The sequence below is a fragment of the Pelophylax lessonae genome (genome assembly GCF_965119305.1).
Source record: "Pelophylax lessonae genome assembly, contig: HAP1_SCAFFOLD_347, whole genome shotgun sequence".
In the NCBI taxonomy this organism is placed as follows: Eukaryota; Metazoa; Chordata; class Amphibia; order Anura; family Ranidae; genus Pelophylax; species Pelophylax lessonae.
In genome coordinates, this window is record NW_028119997.1 from 171,187 (window position 1) to 182,735 (window position 11,549).

Consider the following 11,549-nt stretch of genomic DNA (forward strand, 5'->3'; position numbering starts at 1 on the left):
AGAACCCGTCACCCAACATCCCACCATAGAGAACCCATCACCCAACATAGAGAACACGTCACCCAACGTCCCAGCATAGAGAACCCGTCACCCCAATGTCTCAGCATAGAGAACCCATCACCCAACGTCCCACCATAGAGAACCCGTCACCCCAACGTCCCAGCATAGAGAACACATCACCCAACATAGAGAACCCATCACCCAACATCCCACCATAGAGAACACGTCACCCAACATATAGAACCCGTCACCCCAACGTCCCAGCATAGAGAACACGTCACCCAACATAGAGATACCGTCACCCCAACGTCCCAGCATAGAGAACACGTCATCCAACATAGAGAACCCGTCACCCCAACGTCCCAGCATAGAGAACACGTCACCCAACATAGAGATACCGTCACCACAACGTCCCAGCATAGAAAACACGTCACCCAACATAGAGATACAGTCACCCCAACGTCCCAGCATAGAGAACACGTCACCCAACATAGAGAACCCGTCACCCCAACGTCCCAGCATAAAGAACCCATCACCCAACGTCCCACCATAGAGAACCCGTCACCCCAACGTCCCAGCATAGAGAACCCGTCACCCAACATATAGAACCTGTCACCCCAACGTCCCAGCATAGAGAACACATCACCCAACATAGAGAACCCATCACCCAACGTCCCAGCATAGAGAACACATCACCCAACATAGAGAACCCATCACCCAACGTCCCAGCATAGAGAACACGTCACTCAACATAGAGAACCCATCAACCAACGTCCCAGCATAGAGAACACATCACCCAACATAGAGAACCCATCACCCAACGTCCCAGCATAGAGAACCCGTCACTCCAACGTCCCAGCATAGAGAACACCTCACTCAACATAGAGAACCCATCACCCAACGTCCCAGCATAGAGAACCTGTCACTCCAACGTCCCAGCATAGAGAACCCGTCACTCAACATAGAGAACCCATCACCCAACGTCCCACCATAGAGAACCCGTCACCCAACATATAGAACCCGTCACCCCAACGTCCCAGCATAGAGAACACGTCACCCAACATAGAGATACCGTCACCCCAACGTCCCAGCATAGAGAACACGTCATCCAACATAGAGAACCCGTCACCCCAACGTCCCAGCATAGAGAACACGTCACCCAACATAGAGATACCGTCACCACAACGTCCCAGCATAGAGAACACGTCACCCAACATAGAGATACCGTCACCCCAACGTCCCAGCATAGAGAACACGTCACCCAACATAGAGAACACGTCACCCCAACGTCCCAGCATAAAGAACCCATCACCCAACGTCCCACCATAGAGAACCCGTCACCCCAACGTCCCAGCATAGAGAACCCGTCACCCAACATATAGAACCTGTCACCCCAACGTCCCAGCATAGAGAACACATCACCCAACATAGAGAACCCATCACCCAACGTCCCAGCATAGAGAACACATCACCCAACATAGAGAACCCATCACCCAACGTCCCAGCATAGAGAACACGTCACTCAACATAGAGAACCCATCAACCAACGTCCCAGCATAGAGAACCCATCACCCAACGTCCCAGCATAGAGAACCCGTCACTCAACATAGAGAACCCATCACCCAACGTCCCAGCATAGAGAATCCATCACCCGACAACCCAGCATAGAGAACCCGTCACCCAACGTCCCAGCATAGAGAACCAGTCACCCAACATAGAGAACCCGTCACCCCAATGTCCCAGCATAGAGAACACGTCACCCAACATAGAGAACCCATCACCCAACTTCCCAGCATAGAGAACCCATCTCCCAACGTCCCAGCATAAAGAACCAGTCACCTGTACGTCCCAGCATAGAAAACCCGTCACCCCAACGTCCCAGCATAGAGAACACGTCACCCAACATAGAGAACACGTCACCCAACATAGAGAACCCGTCACCCCAACGTCCCAGCATAGAGAACATGTCACCCAACATAGAGAACCCATCACCCAACATCCCAGCATAAAGAACCAGTCACCCGTACGTCCCAGCATAGAGAACCCGTCACCCCAACGTCCCAGCATAGAGAACCCGTCACCCAACATCCCAGCATAGAGAACCCATCACCCAACGTCCCAGCATAGAGAACCCGTCACCCAACTTCCCAGTATAGAGAACCCATCACCCAACGTCCCAGCATAGAGAACCCATCACCCAACATAGAGAACCCATCACCCAACGTCCCACCATAGAGAACCCATCACCCAACATAGAGAACCCGTCACCCAACGTCCCAACATAGAGAACCCGTCACCCCAATGTCCCAGCATAGAGAACCCATCACCCAACTTCCCAGCATAGAGAACCCATCACCCAACGTCCCACCATAGAGAACCCGTCACCCCAACGTCCCAGCATAGAGAACACATCACCCAACATAGAGAACCCATCACCCAACGTCCCACCATAGAGAACACGTCACCCAACATATAGAACCCGTCACCCCAACGTCCCAGCATAGAGAACACGTCACCCAACATAGAGAACCCGTCATCCCAACGTCCCAGCATAAAGAACCCGTCACCCAGCATAGAGAACCCGTCACCCAACATAGAGAACCCATCACCCAACGTCCCAGCATAGAGAACCCGTCACCCAACATAGAGAACCCGTCACCCAACGTCCCAGCATAGAGAACCCGTCACCCCAACGTCCCAGCATAGAGAACCCATCACCCAACGTCCCAGCATAGAGAACCCATCACCCAACGTCCCAGCATAGAGAACCCATCACACGTCACCCGACATCCCAGCATAGAGAACCCGTCACCCAACGTCCCAGCATAGAGAACCCGTCACCCAACATATAGAACCCGTCACCCCAACGTCCCAGCATAGAGAACACGTCACCCAACATAGAGAACCCATGACCCAACTTCCCAGCATAGAGAACCCATCACCCAACGTCCCAGCATAAAGAACCAGTCACCCGTACGTCCCAGCATAGAGAACCCGTCACCCCAACATAGAGAACCCGTCACCCAACATAGAGAACCCGTCACCCAACATAGAGAACCCGTCACCCCAACGTCCCAGCATAGAGAACCCGTCACCCCAACGTCCCAGCATAGAGAACCCGTCACCCCAACGTCCCAGCATAGAGAACCCCTCACCCAACATAGAGAACCCATCACCCCAACGTCCCAGCATAGAGAACACATCACCCAACATAGAGAACCCATCACCCAACGTCCCAGCATAGAGAACACGTCACTCAACATAGAGAACCCGTCACCCCAACGTCTCAGCATAGAGAACCCGTCACCCAACATAGAGAACCCATCACCCAACATAGAGAACCCGTCACTCCAACGTCCCAGCATAGAGAACCCGTCACTCCAACGTCCCAGCATAGAGAATCCATCACCCGACATCCCAGCATAGAGAACCCGTCACCCAACGTGCCAGCATAGAGATCCCGTCACCCCAACGTCCCAGCATAGAGAACACGTCACCCAACATAGAGAACCCATCACCCAACTTCCTAGCATAGAGAAACCATCACCCAACGTCCCATCATAAAGAACCAGTCACCCGTACGTCCCAGCATAGAGAACCCGTCACCCCAACGTCCCCGCATAGGGAACCCAATGTCCCAGCATAGAGAACACGTCACCCAACATAGAGAACACGTCACCCAACATAGAGAACCCGTCACACAACATAGAGAACCCGTCACCCCAACGTCCCAGCATAGAGAACCCAACGTCCCAGCATAAAAAAACAGTCACCCGTACGTCCCAGCATAGAGAACCCGTCACCCCAACGTCTCAGCATAGAGAACCCGTCACCCAACATAGAGAACCCATCACCCAACGACGCAGCATAGAGAACACATCACCCAACATCCCAGCATAGAGAACACATCACTCAACATAGAGAACCCATCACCCAACGTCCCAGCATAGAGAACCCATCACCCCAACGTCCCAGCATAGAGAACACGTCACCCAACATAGAGAACCCATCATCCAACGTCCCAGCATAAAGAACCCGTCACCCAACGTCCCAGCATAGAGAACCCGTCAACCCAATGTCCCAGCATAGAGAACCCGTCACCCCAACGTCCCAGCATAGAGAACCCGTCACCCAGCATAGAGAACCCATCACCGCAACGTCCCAGCATAGAGAACCCGTCACCCCAACGTCTAAGCATAAAGAACCCGTCACCCCAATGTCCCAGCATAGAGAACCCGTCACCCCAACGTCCCAGCATAGAGAACCCGTCACCCCAACGTCCCAGCATAGAGAACCCGTTACCCCAATGTCCAGCATAGAGAACCCGTCACCCAACGTCCCAGCATAGAGAACCCGTCACCCAACATCTCAGCATAGAGAACCCAACATCCCAACATAGAGAACCCATTACCCCCACGTTCCAACATAGAGAACCCATTACCCCCACGTCCCAACATAGAGAACCCATCACCCAACATAGAGAACCCATTACCCCCACGTCCCAACATAGAGAACCCATCACCCCCACGTCACAACATAGAGAACACGTCACCCAACATCCCAGCATAGAGAACCCAACATCCCAACATAGAGAACCCATTACCCCCACGTCCCAACATAGAGAACCCATTACCCCCACGTCCCAACATAGAGAACCCATCACCCCCACGTCCCAACATAGAGAACACATCAGCCAACATAGAGAACCCATCACCCAACGTCCCAGCATAGAGAACCCGTCACTCCAACGTCCCAGCATAGAGAACCCGTCACCCCAACGTCCCAGCATAGAGAACCAGTCACCCAACATAGAGATCCCATCACCCAACTTCCCAGCATAGAGAACCCATCACCCAACGTCCCAGCATAAAGAACCAGTCACCTGTACGTCCCAGCATAGAGAACCCGTCACCCCAACGTCCCAGCATTGAGAACCCGTCACCCCAATGTCACAGCATAGAGAACCCGTCACCCAGCATAGAGAACCCGTCACCCCAACGTCACAGCATAGAGAACCCGTCACCCCAACGTCCCAGCATAAAGAACCCGTCACCCCAACGTCCCAGCATAAAGAACCCATCACCCAACATCCCAGCATAGAGAACCCTTCACCCCAACGTCCCAGCATAGAGAACCCGTCACTCCAACGTCCCAGCATAGAGAACCCGTCACTCCAACGTCCCAGCATAGAGAACCTGTCACTCCAACGTCCCAGCATAGAGAACCCGTCACTCCAATGTCCCAGCATAGAGAACCCGTCACTCCAACGTCCCAGCATAGAGAACCCGTCACCCAACGTCCCAGCATAGAGAACACGTCACCCAACATAGAGAACCCATCACCCAACTTCCCAGCATAGAGAACCCATCACCCAACGTCCCAGCATAAAGAACCAGTCACCCGTACGTCCCAGCATAGAGAACCCGTCACCCCCAACGTGCCAGCATAAAGAACCCGTCACCCAACTTCCCAGCATAAAGAACCCGTCACCCAATGTCCCAGCATAAAGAACCAGTCACCCGTACGTCCCAGCATAGAGAACCCGTCACCCCAACGTCCCAGCATAGAGAACACATCACCCAACGTCCCAGCATAGAGAACCCATCACCCCAACGTCACAGCATAGAGAACTCGTCACCCCAACGTCACAGCATAGAGAACTCGTCACCCCAACGTGCCAGCATAAAGAACCCGTCACCCAACGTCCCAGCATAGAGAACCCGTCACCCCAACGTCCCAGCATAGAGAACCCGTCACCCCAACGTCCCAGCATAGAGAACCCGTCACCCCAACGTCCCAGCATAGAGAACCCGTCACCCCAACGTCCCAACATAGAGAACCTATTACCCCCATGTCCCAACATAGAGAACCCATTACCCCCACGTCACAACATAGAGAACCCATCACCCAACATAGAGAACACGTCAGCCAACATAGAGAACCCATCACCCCAACGTCCCAGCATAGAGAACCCATCACCCAACGTCCCAACATAGAGAACCCGTCACCCCAACGTCCCAGCATAGAGAACACGTCACCCAACATAGAGAACCCATCATCCAACGTCCCAGCATAAAGAACCCGTCACCCAACGTCCCAGCATAGAGAACCCGTCAACCCAATGTCCCAGCATAGAGAACCCGTCAACCCCAACGTCCCAGCATAGAGAACCCGTCACCCAGCATAGAGAACCCATCACCGCAACGTCCCAGCATAGAGAACCCGTCACCCCAACGTCTAAGCATAAAGAACCCGTCACCCCAACGTCCCAGCATAGAGAACCCGTCACCCCAACGTCCCAGCATAGAGAACCCGTCACCCCAACGTCCCAGCATAGAGAACCCGTCACCCCAACGTCCCAGCATAGAGAACCCGTTACCCCAATGTCCAGCATAGAGAACCCGTCACCCAACGTCCCAGCATAGAGAACCCGTCACCCAACATCTCAGCATAGAGAACCCAACATAGAGAACCCATTACCCCCACGTCCCAACATAGAGAACCCATTACCCCCACGTCCCAACATAGAGAACCCATCACCCAACATAGAGAACCCATTACCCCCACGTCCCAACATAGAGAACCCATCACCCCCACGTCACAACATAGAGAACACGTCACCCAACATCCCAGCATAGAGAACCCAACATCCCAACATAGAGAACCCATTACCCCCACGTCCCAACATAGAGAACCCATTACCCCCACGTCCCAACATAGAGAACCCATCACCCCCACGTCCCAACATAGAGAACACGTCAGCCAACATAGAGAACCCATCACCCAACGTCCCAGCATAGAGAACCCGTCACTCCAACGTCCCAGCATAGAGAATCCGTCACCCGATATACCAGCATAGAGAACCCGTCACCCCAACGTCCCAGCATAGAGAACCAGTCACCCAACATAGAGATCCCATCACCCAACTTCCCAGCATAGAGAACCCATCACCCAACGTCCCAGCATAAAGAACCAGTCACCCCAACGTCCCAGCATAGAGAACCCGTCACCCCAATGTCACAGCATAGAGAACCCGTCACCCAGCATAGAGAACCCGTCACCCCAACGTCACAGCATAGAGAACCCGTCACCCCAACGTCCCAGCATAAAGAACCCGTCACCCCAACGTCCCAGCATAAAGAACCCATCACCCCAACGTCCCAGCATAGAGAACCCGTCACCCCAACGTCCCAGCATAGAGAACCCATCACCCCAACGTCCCAGCATAGAGAACCCGTCACCTCAACGTCCCAGCATAGAGAACCCGTCACCCCAACGTCCCAGCATAGAGAACCCGTCACCCCAACGTCCCAGCATAGAGAACCCGTCACCCCAACGTCCCAGCATAGAGAACCCAACATCCCAACATAGAGAACCCATTACCCCCACGTCCCAACATAGAGAACCCATCACCCAACGTCCCAACATAGAGAACACGTCAGCCAACATAGAGAACCCATCACCCCACGTCCCAGCATAGAGAACCCATCACCCAACGTCCCAGCATAGAGAACACATCACCCAACATAGAGAACCCATCACGCAACGTCCCAGCATAGAGAACCCATTACCCCCATGTCCCAACATAGAGAACCCATCACCCCAACGTCCCAGCATAGAGAACCCGTCACCCAACATCCCAGCATAGAGAACCCATTACCCCCATGTCCCAACATAGAGAACCCATTACCCCCACGTCCCAACATAGAGAACCCATCACCCCAACGTCCCAGCATAGAGAACCCGTCACCCAACGTCCCAACATAGAGAACCCGTCACCCCAACGTCCCAGCATAGAGAACCCGTCACCCAACATCCTAGCATAGAGAACCCTTCACCCAACATCCCAGCATAGAGAACCCGTCACCCAACGTCCCAGCATAGAGAACCCGTCACCCCAACGTCCCAGCATAAAGAACCCGTCACCCCAACGTCTCAGCATAGAGAACCCGTCGCCCAACATAGAGAACCCATCACCCAACGTCCCAGCATAGAGAACCGTCACCCCAACGTCCCAGCATATAGAAACCTGTCACCCCAACGTCCCAGTATAGAGAACCCGTCACCCCAACATCCCAGCATAGAGAACCCTTCACCCCAACGTCCCAGCATAGAGAACCCGTCACCCCAACGTCCCAGCATAGAGAACCCATCACCCCAACGTCCCAGCATAGAGAACCCGTCACCTCAACGTCCCAGCATAGAGAACCCGTCACCCCAACGTCCCAGCATAGAGAACCCGTCACCCCAACGTCCCAGCATAGAGAACCCAACATCCCAACATAGAGAACCCATTACCCCCACGTCCCAACATAGAGAACCCATCACCCAACGTCCCAACATAGAGAACCCATCACCCAACGTCCCAACATAGAGAACACGTCAGCCAACATAGAGAACCCATCACCCCACGTCCCAGCATAGAGAACCCATCACCCAACGTCCCAGCATAGAGAACACATCACCCAACATAGAGAACCCATCACGCAACGTCCCAGCATAGAGAACCCATTACCCCCATGTCCCAACATAGAGAACCCATCACCCCAACGTCCCAGCATAGAGAACCCGTCACCCAACATCCCAGCATAGAGAACCCATTACCCCCATGTCCCAACATAGAGAACCCATTACCCCCACGTCCCAACATAGAGAACCCATCACCCAACGTCCCAGCATAGAGAACCCGTCACCCAACGTCCCAACATAGAGAACCCGTCACCCCAACGTCCCAGCATAGAGAACCCGTCACCCAACGTCCCAACATAGAGAACCCGTCACCCCAACGTCCCAGCATAGAGAACCCGTCACCCAACATCCTAGCATAGAGAACCCTTCACCCAACATCCCAGCATAGAGAACCCGTCACCCAACGTCCCAGCATAAAGAACCCGTCACCCCAACGTCTCAGCATAGAGAACCCGTCGCCCAACATAGAGAACCCATCACCCAACGTCCCAGCATAGAGAACACATCACCCAACGTCCCAGCATAGAGAACCGTCACCCCAACGTCCCAGCATATAGAAACCCGTCACCCCAACGTCCCAGTATAGAGAACCCGTCACCCCAACGTCCCAGCATAGAGAACCCGTCACCCAGACCCTGTCATCTCTGTAGCACAAGGTCTCATCTAGCTTGTGAAATGAAGAGCAAAGCCCAGTCCACCCATTACCTCCAACAACAGAGACCCCCACCCCCAGTACTAATCCTTTCCTATTGGATTTACCATGTGCACCAGCAGTGAAATATGGACTCAGCAGCACCCCAATAATTAGATATGCCCCCCCCCCCCTTATAAAACAGCACCAGATTGTGTCTCACCTCATACAATTCCGGTTTATTTCCTGGAGCTGAAAAACAAGAGAATGAAGTAATAAGTCACAGATCTGTTCCATCATCCCAGCAAATGGGACCGGAACCAAGACCCCCCCCCCCCCCCTTCCCAGCAAACGGGACAGGACCCCAGACCCCCCCCCCTCCTTCCCAGCAAACGGGACAGGACCCCAGACCCCCCCCTCCTTCCCAGCAAACGGGACAGGACACCAGACCCTCCCCCACCTTCCCAGCAGACGGGACAGGACACCAGACCCTCCCCCACCTTTCCAGCAGACGGGACAGGACACCAGCCCCCCCCCTTCCCAGCAGACGGGACAGGACACCAGACCCTCCCCCACCTTCCCAGCAGACGGGACAGGACACCAGCCCCCCCCTTCCCAGCAGACGGGACAGGACACCAGACCCCCCCCCCCCTTCCCAGCAGACGGGACAGGACACCAGACCCCCCCCCCCTTCCCAGCAGACGGAACAGGACACCAGCCCCCCCCCTTCCCAGCAGACGGGACAGAACACCAGACCCCCCCCCCTTCCCAGCAGACGGGACAGGACACCAGCCCCCCCTTCCCAGCAGACGGGACAGGACACCAGACCCCCCCCCCCCCTTGCCAGCAGACGGGACAGGACACCAGACCCCCCCCTTCCCAGCAGACGGGACAGGACACCAGACCCCCCCCCCCTTCCCAGCAGACGGGACAGGACACCAGCCCCCCCCTTCCCAGCAGACGGGACAGGACACCAGACCCCCCCCCCTTCCCAGCAGACGGGACAGGACACCAGCCCCCCCTTCCCAGCAGACGGAACAGGACACCAGCCCCCCCCCTTCCCAGCAGACGGGACAGAACACCAGACCCCCCCCCCCCCTTCCCAGCAGACGGGACAGGACACCAGCCCCCCCTTCCCAGCAGACGGGACAGGACACCAGACCCCCCCCCCCCCCTTGCCAGCAGACGGGACAGGACACCAGACCCCCCCTTCCCAGCAGACGGGACAGGACACCAGACCCCCCCCCCCACCTTCCCAGCAGACGGGACAGGACACCAGACCCCCCCCCTTCCCAGCAGACGGGCCAGGACACCAGCCCCCCCCTTCCCAGCAGACGGGACAGGACACCAGACCCCCCCCCTTCCCAGCAGACGGGACAGGACACCAGCCCCCCCTTCCCAGCAGACGGGACAGGACACCAGCCCCCCCTTCCCAGCAGACGGGACAGGACACCAGACGGGACAGGACACCAGACCCCCCCCTTCCCAGCAGACGGGACAGGACACCAGACCCCCCCCTTCCCAGCAGACGGGACAGGACACCAGACCCCCCCCTTCCCAGCAGACGGGACAGGACACCAGACCCCCCCCCCTTCCCAGCAGACGGGAAAGGACACCAGCCCCCCCCCTTCCCAGCAGACGGGACAGGACACCAGACCCTCCCCCACCTTCCCAGCAGACGGGACAGGACACCAGACCCCCCCCTTCCCAGCAGACGGGACAGGACACCAGACCCCCCCCTTCCCAGCAGACGGGAAAGGACACCAGCCCCCCCCCTTCCCAGCAGACGGGACAGGACACCAGACCCTCCCCCACCTTCCCAGCAGACGGGACAGGACACCAGACCCTCCCCCACCTTCCCAGCAGACGGGACAGGACACCAGACCCCCCCCCCCTTCCCAGCAGACGGGACAGGACACCAGACCCCCCCCCCCCCCTTCCCAGCAGACGAGACAGGACACCAGACCCCCCCCTTCCCAGCAGATGGGACAGGACCCCAGACCCCCCCCCCCCTTCCCAGCAAACGGGACAGGACGCCTCTATTAGGTACTTATCCCATATTTCCAGCTATAAATGACACTCAGCTCTCACCTCCAATGGCCGTCGGCGCTGCAATCCCATGAAACATTGTGCAGGAAATTCACCTGAGAGCAGAAATATCAACATAAGACTGAGGAAGAGGAGGAAGAGGGAGGAGGAGAAGACTGAGGAGGGGGGGTGAGGAGGAGGAGAAGACTGGGGAGGGGGGGGGTGAGGAGGAGGAGAAGACTGGGGAGGGGGGGGTGAGGAGGAGGAGAAGACTGAGGAGGGGGAGGGGGGGTGAGGAGGAGGAGAAGACTGAGGAGGGGGGGTGAGGAGGAGGAGACTGAGGAGGAGAAGACTGAGGAAGAGGGGGTGAAGAGGAGGAGAAGGAGAAGACTGAGGAAGGGGGGGTGAGGAGGAGGAGGAG

General features: G+C 56.2%; 1 protein-coding gene across 1 annotated transcript in view; it reads right to left on the reverse strand.

Moving 5' to 3' along the window:
* VPS28 (VPS28 subunit of ESCRT-I) overlaps positions 1 to 11,279 on the reverse strand; it is a 28,403-nt gene extending 17,124 nt beyond the window's left edge. The window contains exons 1-2 of the mRNA XM_082276203.1: positions 11,192 to 11,279; positions 9,324 to 9,352 (exon numbers count right to left, since the gene is read on the reverse strand). Of these exons, the coding sequence (XP_082132329.1) occupies positions 9,324 to 9,352; positions 11,192 to 11,228 (66 nt within the window). The 5' untranslated portion in view covers positions 11,229 to 11,279. The remainder of the gene's footprint in view (positions 1 to 9,323; positions 9,353 to 11,191) is intronic.
* Positions 11,280 to 11,549: the final 270 nt, after the last annotated feature.